This window comes from Mus musculus, chromosome 11 (genome assembly GCF_000001635.26).
Source record: "Mus musculus strain C57BL/6J chromosome 11, GRCm38.p6 C57BL/6J".
Classification (NCBI taxonomy): domain Eukaryota; kingdom Metazoa; phylum Chordata; class Mammalia; order Rodentia; family Muridae; genus Mus; species Mus musculus.
In genome coordinates this window covers 103,827,498-103,841,620 of record NC_000077.6, presented here as the reverse complement: position 1 = coordinate 103,841,620, position 14,123 = coordinate 103,827,498, and the positions used below count along the sequence as shown (strand labels likewise).

The 14,123-nt window shown below is 45.4% G+C and overlaps 1 protein-coding gene across 1 annotated transcript in view, besides 1 other annotated feature; it reads left to right on the top strand.

Annotated features, from left to right (window-relative positions):
• Nucleotides 1–998: part of an enhancer, noted in NCBI's record as "VISTA enhancer mm1102", that runs on past the window's edge. NCBI's record gives its function as "enhancer in: neural tube[5/5] | hindbrain (rhombencephalon)[5/5] | midbrain (mesencephalon)[5/5] | forebrain[5/5]" and the evidence as "EXISTENCE:transgenic organism evidence [ECO:0001131][PMID:17130149]".
• Nsf (N-ethylmaleimide sensitive fusion protein) overlaps nucleotides 1–14,123 on the top strand; it is a 132,275-nt gene that overhangs the window by 112,436 nt on the left and 5,716 nt on the right. Inside the window, exon 18 of the mRNA NM_008740.4 lies at nucleotides 13,055–13,189. Within this exon, the coding sequence (NP_032766.2) occupies nucleotides 13,055–13,189 (135 nt within the window). The remainder of the gene's footprint in view (nucleotides 1–13,054; nucleotides 13,190–14,123) is intronic.

The window sequence follows — 14,123 nt, the reverse complement described above, 5'->3', positions numbered from 1 at the left end:
AAGCCCTCCTTTTTTTCCCTTTGTGATCTCCTTGTTCTTGGATTTTCGGTGTAGAACTAAAAATTCAAGGCAGATTTCAGTTACTGGGATAATTTTCTTTGAATTTAATTTTTTTTCTAAGCAAATGCATAGATTTTTAATGAACCTGGTATCCAGGGGGTTTGCTTTAAATTTATCTGGGCAGTTACTACCATGATTGATTTATTAGTCCTTTGAAAGTATAAAAAGTGGTATCGGTAGTTGATGAAAACTGAGAAACATCATCACATTTTGTTTAGCATCTTTTTAAAACCAATTAAAAGCTTTTCTAAAATGGATTGAACAGGAGAAAATAAAACATGTTCCCTAGGTCTTTATTTCAATCAAGTTTCCCCTGTGTTCTGCGGGAGAAGAGATCGAGGCGGGATAGAAAGGCTGAAAAGGGCTGTCCCAGCAGGGAGCCGAGCTGGAGAAAAGGCTTCTCTGAGAACTCCGCCGGGAGCAGCTCTGAAAGCTCCCAGCCGGCTTCATCTACATGCAGAGTCACACAAGGCATGGGGGCGCTCACCGGCACACAGAGGCTCCACATGTGCCTCCCTGCTGATTCCTGTGAAAAGCTAACAATTGGCTTGGAGGGTAAAAGACCACTGCAGTTCACCCTCCCTGGGCTGGACGTACAATTTGTCCAGTGTTAGGAAATGTCCGGCTTAGCAGTGAGAGGCTTGAAGCCGGCCCTCCTTGCAGTGAGATCCTAATGCTGGGCTTTTACTCCATGACACTGGGGCTCTTTTCAAGGTCTGCAGATTTATGGAAGTTGGGGGGGGGTGCTTTTCCAGATCGGAAGGATAAAAGCGGAGGTCTGCACGTCAGGGAGGAGCCCAGGGAAGAGGGAAGGCCAGGTGAACTGCCGGCATCAGCAGCCCTCAGCCCTGCCGGCGGCCAGCCGGGGCTTTAACGTTTCCTCTTGGGTCTCTTGACACTACACTTAAAACAATAGCTTTATCCTTTGGGAGACAAGAACCGTAAAACAACATGATTTCCCGGTTTCCTCAACAAGTCCAAGGGCATTTGAGTCATTAATTGGCTTCTTGATTCTGGGTGTTCCTGATGTTTGGGGTCATCCTGGAAGCCCCATATGAACAGAGTAGAATAGAGAGTAGATAGAATAGCCTTGCCGTGCCTGGAGAACCAATACTTTTTCAGTGCCTCCCAACCTTCTTTTTGGTTTTGTTGTTGTTGTTGTTGTTGTTGTTGTTGTTTTCGAGACAGGGTTTCTCTGTGTAGCCCTGGCTGTCCTGGAACTCACTCTGTAGACCAGGCTGGCCTCGAACTCAGAAATCCGCCTGCCTCTGCCTCCCGAGTGCTGGGATTAAAGGCGTGCGCCACCACCGCCCCCAACCTTCTTTTATTATGGCATATAGAAAATGGCACCTGATTGTACATGTGGATAGGTTGCCACGGAACACTCAAAACTGGCCAGGGCCCATTTACCAGGTATCCTTTGCCTTCTCAGCTGATGGGCATCAACACATTAATTCATATATGACTCGTTTGTGTCATATCAATAGTATAATCTCTGGAAACTATAAACTATAAAAAAGAATATCCAAATTGATAGCAGTATCACTGAAGTAAAACTCAGACCTAATAGTTAAAAGTTTAAACTGAGTTCAATTATAAGAACTCAATTGCTCTGAAGCCTAGGAATGCGTTGTTGTTGTTGTTGTTGAGGAAAGCAAGCAGGGTGTGCAAGTGCACTCTTATACTCCTAACCTCAAGGAAACAGGCAGGAGAATTGTAAGTTTAAGGCCAGCCTGGGCTACATTGTGAAACCTTGTCTTAGGAAGAAGAAAAAAGGGTAGGTGTGGTGGGATATACACACATATATAATCCTAGCCCTTGGGAGATAGAAGCAGGAGGACTAGAAGTTCAAGGCTCTCCTCAGCTGTATAGACTGTTCCGGATCAGCCTGGGCTACAGGAGTTCCTTTCCCAAAAAAAGGTATGAAGAGGATGATATGGTCAGGGCATAACTGGGCCAATGAAAAAAACTATAGCTAGGCAGGCAGTAATCTACAGTAACTCTTTAGAAGAGTTTTCAATAAAATATTATTTATAAAAGGAAAAAAAACTATAGCTCTCTAGATTGGCATCTGTGTTTCTTGTGAATTTGATTTTAGCAGCAGAAGTCTATAGACAGCACTGGTTTTATGTAGTTCTCATGGGACATTTCGGTATAGTCTTGCCATAGCTGTGATATTGGGGAGGTCTTGCTAATATTAGGCAACGCTTCAGGCTTTGAGTTGCTTTAGTGAATAAACAGATAATGGAAGACTCCAAACCCTACAGGCCTAAACACGAGAGTCTTTCTATCTATCTGTTTAAAATTAACTCTGGCTAATGACTACAGGATGACTCAATAAGATGTATAACCACTCCAGGAAAGAGGTGTAGTCATTTTGCCAGATGCATTCATTGTAACTACTTGACAGGGTGACTTCTACAGTGGACTTTTTTTTTTTTTTTTTTTTTTGAGTTATGACTGACAGTTCAGTGACCTAATTTTTCCATTTGTTAAGTCAACGATATTATGTAGTTACTATGTTTTATAAAACTATTTTATATGCACTTTTCTTAGAATAGTAGGTTTTCTTAGAAAGCTACATGTACATTGAATGAAATATATTAAGTATAGATTAGTTTCAAATGTATCAAAAATAGTAAAAACATTTGATGAGCCCTTTTATAAGACATTGTTACAAATATCTGCTGGGCAAGTATCTCAAAGGGTTTTTTTTTAATTGTTTTTGGAACAATACATCTATGGTGGGCATTAATTAATACCAAAATCAGTATTGTGTGTGTGTGTGAGAAAGCATGTTTGTGTGTATGAGCGTGTATGTGCACAGGCTTGTGTTATAAATCTATTCTAATAACTCAGAATATGTAAATTTTTATCAACAGAGAAATGTTAATTAAAAATGTGCCTCATGGCCAGAACTTAGCCTTACTCTCTCTCATCCCAGGTAAGATGCCCCACTATGGCACCGGCTCTGGAGGGGCTGTACACAGCACCTAACATTCACTGGGGCCATTCACCTCCTTGGAGCACCTTCTCTGTAGAACTCACCCTTTGTGGCAGGGTTAGGGTCCTAAATCCTAAATTCAAGTCTTGACTCAGACACCTTCTGGCATTATTGCCTTAAGCTGGCATCTTAGTTTCTCTGTGCATATTTCTTTATCTGTAAAAGTAGAAAGAATTATTCTTCTTTTCCTATCTTATAGAGGGTCAACTAAGATATTACATACTGAAGGCCTTTGTAAATGTGTGAATTGTAACCATATAAGATACTAAAGCAAAGAAGGTCCGTATGCTGTGGACCTCTTCAGCTGGTGAGATAGACAGCTGGGGAATGCACCTGCTATGTAGAGGAAATGCCCACAGAGAAAGCTCAGAGTTCCAGCTTGTATCCCCTCCTGTGCAGTACTCAGAAGGGAAATGGGCGGGCCTCTAGCCTCTGTCCACATTCAGTAAGATTTGTAAGCTAAGTCCTAAGACAAATGCACCTGTCTGAATATTAGAGATTTTTGTTATAAAAGACATATAGAGACAAGAATTTCAGAACTCGATAAGGCGGGGGTGGGAGTCGGGTTGGCAGGCATCTAGTCACCGAGGCCCAAGAACACGGCTGGCTATACTTGTTTTGACTCACCTGTTGCCATTCCTGAGGCCCCTGGAGGCTGTGACCTTTCTCCCAGCTCCTAACACAATTGGATGGCAAATCGTTTTCTCTCATGTGTCCCTGTGCCTAAAACCAGGACACAGATCTCCAAGCATCCCTGGGGCTTCATGCCATGCAGTTTGTGCTGAACAGCCATTGGGTAAGAGCCAACTATAATTATAAAGGGCTAGGACAGTCTGTCAGGATTCCTGGTGTTTACTGGAAGGTAAATAGAACTGGAACTTGAGGTTTTAAGTCACAGTGTTTGTAAACCACACACTGACAGCTCTCCCGGTCACACTGGGGAGGACAAAGAGTCCTCACTGGGTGTGACCCAGGCTGCCATCTACCTGATACATGCACACACACACACAGAGACATACACAGACATGCACACGAAAATAGCCTGGGCTATATAGTAAGACCTATTTCAAAAATAAATAAATAAAATAAATCATAAGGGGTGGAGCACATATTCCCAAACTGTCATAATTGCCTTTCCATCAGTTGGCCTCCAACTTTTCTGCATACATGCCCATACTGGAACAAACAAGAAAAATTGGGCTAAGTATCCCCGAAATTTTCAAACAAGCATTATGTTATGAGATGGTATCCACAGTAAAACACCAAAAGAGCAATATCGTACGATAACAGAAACTCTACCGTACGGTGCCGGAAACTCTACCGTTCCATCCTAAGCACTGCTACCCTCCCCAGTGGTTACGTGGCAGGGAGCTTTTTCTGCCTCGTTTTTTGTTTTTTTGTTTTGTTTTGTTTTTGTTTTTTCAGTTTTTTGAAATAGGGGTTCTCTGTAGCCCTGGCTGGCCTCGAACTCAGAGGTCTGCCTGCCTCTGCCTCCCCAGTGCTGGAAATGAAGGCATGTGTGCCGCCACCACCTGGCTTAGGAATAGTAAAATTTTAAAGTTTATAGATAGCTATTTTCATTTTTAGCCAGCAGCCTTCTTCTTTGTTTTGTTTATGTTGTTTCCTTTGTTGACTAGGCTCTTTTGTAGCTCAGGATGGCCTTCAACAGCAGCTGCATCTGGCCTGTTGGAATGTGTGTGACATGTATCCCTAGCCTTGCATTCCTTTCTGATGAATGTTATAATGTCTGTAAGGTTCTCTGTGGTGGCCGGAGGACCCTCCACTCTCATAGCTGACCTTAGCTTCCTTCAGTGCTGTGCCTCCCATCCGAAGGGCTGATGGTTAACACCCACATAGCTAAAGGTGACCAAGATAAGTGACAGTTGTTGTGTCTCATGAACATGGGGAGGTTGTTTTTTCCATCTGTAACATTTCTAGGCATGCAAGGTTGGAACACTACCTTAAGGAACACCCACTTTGTTCAAATGCACAGGTGATGACTATTCTACAGTATAGAAAGGGAGGCTGCATAGGATGCTCCGCTCAGTTGTGGGGTGAGGGTGAGGTGCGCACCACGTAACACAAGTGGCACCCACGGTCTAGCCTGGCACGGGGCTGAGGTTGTCCTCGGGGAGGCTGCCAGGTGGCTTCCTTCAATCTGATTTTTTTAAAAAAGATATCAAACAAGTTCTCAGTGCCCCGGAACCCCGTGTATGGGACAGGCTTACTTATCCTGGGGGTTGCATGGCAACCCCAAGCCTGAGGAAGAGGAAGGTGCTTGCCTCCTCACACAGGGTGACAGCCTGGAGAGCAGGGCAAGTGCGCTGGGTTTGCCCAGACCCCGCTGGCTGTCCTTTCCAGGCTCTGTACTCAGGAGTTCACTGCTCTTGTCCCTGCCGCTGGTTTTCCGGTTCACACAGAGGCTGGTGCCCCTGTCACTGGATAGTGACAAAGATGTACCTGTGCCCAAGTTAGCAGGGTGTCGTAGCCTTTCATACAAAGATTTGTGGGAATGTGAAGATATGTTTTGAGTACAGTAAACCATCTTAGACTCCATGTGACCTGTTCAGTTTTACTGGGGACAAGGACAGAATTCATAAGAAAGCAAGGACTTCAATTTTTTAACCCAAGCATATTTTTTTCTGTGTGTTTTGATCTCGTGTACTTCTGGTGCCCCCAGAAATACACAAGACTGTCCGCAGAGGAGGGCACTAGATCTTCTGGAACTTGGGTTACAGATAGCTGTGGGTGCTGGGGGTTGAGCCAGGGTCCTCTGTAAGAGCAGCCATTTAACAAGCGAGCATCATCTCTCCTGCACCCAAAGTGTATTCTTATTTATACTTGCTGGGTGACGATGGCACACACCCTTAGTCCCAGCGCTCAGGAGGCAGAGACAGGCAGATCTCTGTGAGTTCGAGACCAGCCTGGTCTACAAAGTGAGTTCCAGGACAGCCACAGCTGTTATGCAGAAGAAATCCTGTCTTGATAAAAACAAAAACCAAGTTATACTTTCAGACTTTCCAAACAAGAAATTTTTAAGAGGAAATGTTTGCTGAGTATATTTTTGGTATCTGAGGTAAAATATGCTGAACACCTTGGATGACACTGGTGACAGTAAGGATTGTCATTGCCACCATGTGTAGGTGTGCTCAGCAAGGCATGTTGGCATATTCAGACTGCACGTGGCAGTCACCAGGGAGAGCCACGTGCCCTGTGTGTTAAGAGTCCTATACCTGGTTCCTTGGTGACATTGCTGATAGCTGCTACCTTCAGGTCTCCAGTGAAGTCACCTGCCAGTCTCTGAAAGTCCCTCACTAGTTTGATGCTTCTGTCTGAGAGAACCAAGGGGGACAGCCAATAGGGGTCAGGGATGTCTTACAGCGAGAGTCTCGAGGCTTTGGTATTAGAGGCAGGGGAGCTTTGTCCATGGGTAAATACTGCGTAAATATTTAGAGTCTTATTTATTATTGCTATAAAGATGGATGTGTCACCATAGTCAACCTAAGAAGCCACCACTTTTAATTGTAAAAAAAATTACCCAGGTGTGGTGGAGCACACCTTTAATCCCAGCACTCAGGAGGCAGAGGCAGGGGGATTTCAGAGTTTGAGGCTAGCCTGGTCTACAGAGTGAGTTCCAGGACAGCCAGGGCTATACAGAGAAACCCTATCTCAAAAAACAAAAACAAAAAAAAAATTAAAATGAGCCCCTCAAAGTCTTTAGAGGCCTCTCTCTGCTGCTATGCCTAGCAGGTAAGTTGTAAGGCTGACTAAACCTTATACTCACATTCAGCCCTAGACACTCTTTGCTTCTTTCTTAGTTCCTGAGTTCTGAGTAATTGAAATCGTTTAGCAGGTTGTCTCTTCACAGGTCAGGTGTTATTACTAGACACACTGAATTTTGTTCTGTGGTTAATTGAGGACCGAGTACCGGGGAAGAAAGGTTCTGAGATACAGACATGGTACAGTTACACACTGGCATGAAAATCCCAACAGCTGTGTAAAAAGAGAGGTTCCCTGAGTGAACCCCACAGAGGTGGAAGTAAGGTTAGAAAGAACAGCCGTGGGCTGGTGAGATGGCTCAGTGGGTAGGAGCACCCGACTGCTCTTCCGAAGGTCCGGAGTTCAAATCCCAGCAACCACATGGTGGCTCACAACCATCCGTAATGAGATCTGACTCCCTCTTCTGGAGTGTCTGAGGACAGCTACGGTGTACTTACATTTAATAAATAAATAAATCTTTAAAAAAAAAAAAAAAAAAAAAAAAAGAAAGAACAGCCGTGCATTCAGAAGGGGAGGAGGGGGCAGGTGGAGGAGGCCACTTACAAATACCACACTGGAAGGTGAGCTGGGTGCCTGGGTCCAGAACTGGACTGGCTCAACACCCTCCGGAAGAAGTATCTACACAAACCATTGCTTTTGGCGTTAAGAACAGTGTGGCATGGTCACTACAACTTTATTTTCTTGAGTTATTTATTCTTTTCTGCTAAGAGTTCAGAGGTCATCATTTCTAGGAGATCTATCTCCCAAACTTGTAATTAGTAGGACAGCTATTTTAGACACAGGTTTAAAATCATACATGGTATCAGGTGTTGTGGTGCGTGTCCCTTTAATCTCAACACTGGGGAGGCAGAGACTAGAGGATCTCTGAGTTCTAGGCCATCCTGGTCTACAAAGCAGGTTCCAGGGCTACGACGAAGAGAAACCTTGCCTCAAAAAACCAATAAATAAACAAAATTGCTCATGGTGGCACTTCTAACTGTGAAGGCCCCAGGTTTAATTTCCAATCACAAAACAAATAAATGAGCAGTCAACAACAGATCCCATAAAGTTAAGGAAAATTAGCCAGCCTGAGCCCCTGGGCCAGCCCTTTCTGGAGCTAAGAGCCCAGACACATCACCTCCCCGCCAGGTTCCTCAGCTACTGAAGGAAGAAGAATAAGAAGGCAGGCCGCTTCTCCAAGTGTAAGATGAGGTGAGCCGGGTCTTTCTTGTAACTTGCTTCCACGGATTCTTGAGTATGTGGAGTTGTCTGCTTTTGCCCACTTGAGACTCCCATGAGTGCGAGTGCCTTCCTTTTGTCCCCTGCTCTGCTTTACAGCACCAGGCCAGCTACAAAGGGCTAGGCAAAGAATTTGCTCCAGGGTAAAGTCTAATGGAGAACTTAAGTGTAGTTGTCTGCCTAGTTACAGCATGATTTATTCGGAACATCCTTCCTTTGGTATTCAACTTCAGCATTTAACTAAAGGAGAAGGAAAAGGAAAATAAAAAAGGGAAGAAGAGTTCAAAGAAAAGGAGCCATGGTTGAGCCATGATCTCAAATGCAGGCTGGCCAAACAAAAACTGAACTGGGAGCCTCATTCATTCATTCAACACATATTTATTAACTGCCCCCTGCACAAGGCCCCGTGTTAGCCCTGGTTAGTTCAGTAACACTAAACAAACCTCAGCCCTGCCTCACAAAAGACTCGTGAGACATGCAATAATAGGTAAATACAGGAGTGAGTCAAATAGATATATAAACGATGATCCGATCAAGGGACAAAGGAGCATGGGGAAGGAAGCATGGTGGGTGTGGAGCTTGAGTAGCTACAGAAAAGCTGACATTCAAGCAAGCGCTTGACAAGGGAAAGAGCCATGCTGATAGGGAGAGGGGAAATGGCCTGTACTGCACCTTCGTGTGCCAGGCAGCTGGGCCCAAGAGCTTCAGAGACTGAGCACATGAGCATAGAGGGCCCAGATCTGTAAGATGGCTCAGTGAAGGAAGCCACAGGGGCAGGCAGAATAGTTCTTAAGGTTTCAGTAGCGAATAATACAAGCCAACTAAAAACGAAAATTGTTCCCTTCCCAAGAAACAAACCAGAAAAAGGAAAAGACGAAAACACTCTCTGTAGGGAAAGCTTCCTGCTGGCCTCTGTCCTGAGCTAAGTTCTCACCCTCACAAGTTACTGGCTCTCACAGACCCCACTACAGTGACTCCTACCAAGAGGGTGTGTGGCCTGAGCCTCATTGGCACCCCAGGCTGAGTATTGGGACCCTGTCCCACCTATGCAAAGCAAGCCTGGTGCCTGGGAGCATGCTTGTCCCAAGTCACTGCTAGAGTCCCTAGTGTTGGAAAATAACCTTGTCCTTCCTACTGCTCACTTGCCTGACCTAACGTGACCCCTGATCTTCCGTGCTCCCCTGGGAAGCACCACTGCACACCCTTGCTTTCTCTCCTTCCTGACTGTTGGGACAGTGATGTCGGAGAGCACCGTCCCCAGTATGCTTTATCTTACACATAGGTTCTTGTCCCTTTTCTCCTGCACAAGCTCCTCAGCCTTCAGGAGAACTCCACTGCTCCCCTCCCCCGGTCCCACCCAGGCTGGCTTCAGAAGCACCCCAGGATGTATAAGCCATGGGCTAAATGGGTGCTGGACCCTACTTGGGGAGTTTTACCCTGAACTGGCATGGCATCCCTGTGGCTTGTTTATCCCAGGCCACAAGAGGAGAGCATCTCACGGGCACATGCCAGGAGTCTTTCTCTCTGCCACAGTCCTTTCTCCTTAGGGCCTGCTTTTGGTTTCTCCTGATGCTTTTTATATTAAACTTCCCTTCCTTCCGATAGCATTCTGAGCCTGCCTTTTTGTTGGCTGCCCTCCTGTCCCCAGAGAGATCTGCTGTTGTGGCATAGCTGTTTCCACCAACCACATGGGTGGTGGCATTAGCGACCTGTCCTGCCACAGTGCCTCCTGTCACTGGCCTTGCAGCTCACCCTAGTTGGAGCTGCAAGGTCTCCACAGCCATTGCCACTTGATGGTTGCTGCTATGTGACTTGGTAGTAGCCCCCCGGGTGCTGACCAGCCAGTGTCCCAACTAAATTAAAATTACTCTGAAGGTGCAAACTAAATAATTCACCATCCACGTATTCTTGTTCATGTTCCAATGAGCAAATGTTAATTTCACCTTTTACTCACTGGGTTTACAAAATTCTTAATATTCCAACTCTTCAGTCTTTTACAAAAATGCCAGGTTGTAATCATTAGAAAACATTGAAGGCCCATCGCACATGGCACTTCTGAACCTTGCTTTCAAACTCACTTCTTAATCCATCCCAGGGTTTCTGATTGTTCCGGGTTCATTCTTCTTTCCGAGGGTGTGTTCCATTTGCTGCATTCAATGGTAAGAAAGGCCTTTCTCTCCCGCATAGCTGGCTTCGCTGCTGTTGGGGGTGAAGCCAGCCCTTCCATTTCACTGCAGATATTATATTAGTGGCATTTTTTTATTTAGGAAAAAAAAAAGCAGCTTTATTCCGCATGAACTTTTGTTACAAATCAGTTGATTGGGGCCCAATCAATGGCAGAACTCTGAAAGGGTGTGGATTATCTGGTTAGCCCTTTGTGTGGCAAAAGGCTTAGATGATGCTCAGTGCTTGCCCATTCTTCATGCTGTAAAGAAGTGGGTCTCAGAAGGATCAGCACCTGACCGAGCCCTGCCTTTTTTCATGGTAATGTTTTCACCTGAGTTGCTCCTTAGAGCACTAAGACTTGGTTAACTAATACTTATTTAACCTTGGAACAATGTTCATCGTAATCCGATTGGCAAATAGTCATTTTATTTCAGCCTTTTTTTGTGTCCCATCGGGACCAGCAAATCTCTGTAGAGTATGCCCAGGGAGCGAGGGAGCAACTCCCTGCCCCCTACATAGGTTATTGTTACTGTTCTCTCTCTCTCTTCTCTCTTTCTTCCATGGGGTATGTCTGGGTACTGTGGACTTTAAACCAGTAGCCACACATTAGCAAGATGGAGTTTCCCCTTTGGGTGGAAACTGCCTCTTCTAAAGCCGCTCTCCCATCACATGGCGCTGGCGGTTCCCGCCCTCCAGATGTGACCCAGTGTGGTTGGTTCCCTGCGTTAGTACATCCGCAACTGTTTTTCCATAGAACGCTTCCAGTTGCACATTACCACTAATGAATACGTAGAACAACCCAGCACAATTTAATGATTTGGTAATGTTTTTCAGTGTTTTCTTAAAGATGATGCTTTACAAGTCAAGGCCTGAGCTGGCCTGGGTCGTGACCTCACCACAGAGTTTGCAGTCTTGTTAAACAAGAAGACAGGCAAAACATAAATTAGCGTCTCCATTATAAGTTACCCCACACTTCCCAATCTTTCAACACTCTGAAGACATTGAAGTCGCTGTAGGAGAAAGTTCCTTGAGGAAGATGGTGGTGGATGGAAACAAGTCCAGCTTTCTGTTGTGAGCCAGGAGTTTGTGCAGAGCTGCTCTTTGAGGGAGGCCACTGTTTCTTTCTGAGAAGAGAGAGATAAGGATGCTCAGAACCCAGCGGGAGGGAGAAGCAGCTACTTTCTTAAGCTGTGATGAGCCAGAAGACCAGGACAGAAGCATCACCGAGCTCAGGGATGAAGGCCAGCCTTGGCACACGGCCAGACACTGTCAAAACTGTAATGATTGTAATAAAAACTGCCTGCCGCAGCATTGGTATCTCTTAGCTCTAGAGACCATGTTCCAAAGTTAGCATTAGAATTATTGTTTGTTTGTTTTTTAGTATAAAATGTTTTTAGTATAAAAGCCTTTTTTGTTATAGTAGTAATACTGTGTGTGTGTGTGTGTGTGTGTGTGTGATTACCTCAGCACCCAGCTTTTATTTTTGCCTTTGGACTTTTGCTCACTCTGACTTAGGCCCTCACCATCTTCTAAACCAGCTTAGCCATTTTACAAGACTTGGCCTACAGGCAGGTGGTAATGGCACACACCTTTAGTCCCAGCACTCGGGAAGAAGAGGCAGTTGAATCTCTGTGAGTTCGAGGCCAGCCTGGTCTACAGAGTGAGTTCTAGGCCAGCCAGGGATACACAGAGAAACCCTGCCTCAAAACCAAATCGAAGAAGAAAGAAAGGAAGGAAAGAAAGGAAAGGACAAGAAAGGAAAGATGTGGCCTGTGGCTCCCTCCCTGCAGAGATGGCATTTTCCTCTGGCAGACCCCTCCCCTGGGTGTAGGCTGCCTCCTCTCTGTGCAGCACAGTCTTTGGGTTTGCTGTTGTCGCCTTTATTCTCTTACTTCTCTGGTCAAGGTCATTCCGAAGTCACTCAGGAGCTTGCCAAATGTCTGGTGATAAGCATTTGACCTTTTTGGTTAATGGTTGGTTGGTTTGTTTCTTTTAAGTTGATTTATTGACTAGCAATAATGATTAGCCTTTAATCTGTATACATCACAAATAAATTTCTACATTGGAATCTTTGCACATTCGATCTGTAAAACCAAGGAGCTCTTAGTGTCAAGAGGGGTTCTGCCTGTGTGTCTGTACTGTGGGGCTTATGTGTACACACGTGAATATGCTACAACTTGAACCTCGTCCCTATGCATGCTAGGCAAGCGCTCTCCTAGTGACCCGTAGCCCCGCCTCCTCCTTGAGGTGGTGCATGGTTGTGCTAAAACAGTGAGCGAGCAAGATTGAGGGAAGCACCCTTGCTTTGCTGACAATTAGCAACATAATGTGTACAAAGCCCAAGCTGGAGGGTTTGAAAGTTTTTGGGGGAGCATGAGGGATTGTTTTAGACACAGGGTCTCACTAGGAAGCCCTGGCTAGCCTGGAATACACTATGAAGACCAATCTGGCAGAGGCAAGCAGATTCCTGTGAGTTCGAGGCCAGCCACAGCTGCATAATGAGACCCTGTCTAAAACAAAGACCTACTTCCCATCACAGGACTGAACTATAGTGTACATTTGGTGTCTCTGGCTTTGGTTTGGTGTTCCAGTTCCACTGGGCCCTTGTTGCCTGGGATCAGGGGAAAAAGGCCTGCTTCATTGTTGCTGTTTCTGTTACGTCATCTATGCCTTGTTTAGAGTTTAATTTGGAAAATCCTGGGTTTTGTATGTTTTGCCTGCTTTGTATCATACACAAATAAGTGGACCCTGCTCATTTCAGTCAAGCCTCCCCTGGTCTCCTCACTAGTGTTTTTCTGTATGTAACTCATCTGTCTCAATGACCAGGGCCGCAAGCTTCTTATCATCGGGACCACCAGCCGCAAAGATGTCCTGCAGGAAATGGAGATGCTGAACGCCTTCAGCACCACCATCCACGTGCCCAACATTGCCACAGGAGAGCAGCTGCTGGAAGCTCTGGAGGTAAAGACGAGTCACTGTTTGGAACTGTGTATCAGAAAGGAGTTGAGGCCCGAGATACCTCAGAAGGATCCCCTGGCAAAGCAGCTGTCACTTAGTAGCACACTTAGCTAGAGTGGGACCCCGGGGTGTTCCCGCCAAAGCTTCTCAGAAGCTAGAAAGAGAAGGGGATTCAAAGACGAACAGATAAACTTCTTGTTCCTGGTGTGGGCAGCACATGTACTGCAGGGGCCATTCACTCTCTTTCCAGCATGCATTGGTACTCCCAGATGACACTGCAGGGGCTCACTGGGATCCACACAGTGTGGCATAATCACTATTTCTTCACAATGGCTGGCAGCACACTTCTTTGCATTTAATAAACTAGAACAATGATTAAAGCCTTTGGAACTACCAAAAAGAAAAAAGAAAAGAACGCTACCCAAACCTCACAACTTTATAATGTGGAAATGTTTCCTTTTTTTTTTTTTTTTTTTTTTGAAGATGATAAAGCCTTTAATTAAAAAAAGTGAGTCTTCGAGTGAGTGTTGATTAATATTAATGTGCACAGATGACTAGATGGGATCTGATGGAAAAGGTGATGTAAGTTATTCGGTGTGGTCGAGTCGGGGAGGCTGCCTAAAGGCTCCACAACTTCAGAGTTGCCGTGGGCTCCCAACAGAGCAGACGCCAACAGCATGAGAAGTGTGCCTGGGTCACCTGTCTGAACACCCTGTTGTAGTTGGGAAAGAGAAAAGACCAGCGTACTTTGACACATACGAACTGCGCCCAGGAAGGAATGCTAACACGTTTAACTTGTATTTATCATAGATTGGAGCTGTTTTCCCTAGGAAACGCGTCTCTCAGTTTAGTGATGGTCCCTTAGAAAAACAGCATAAGATTTATCTCTTCTAGATGAGGTAGTCTCAGCACCGCGGAGGCTGAGGCAGGAGGATTA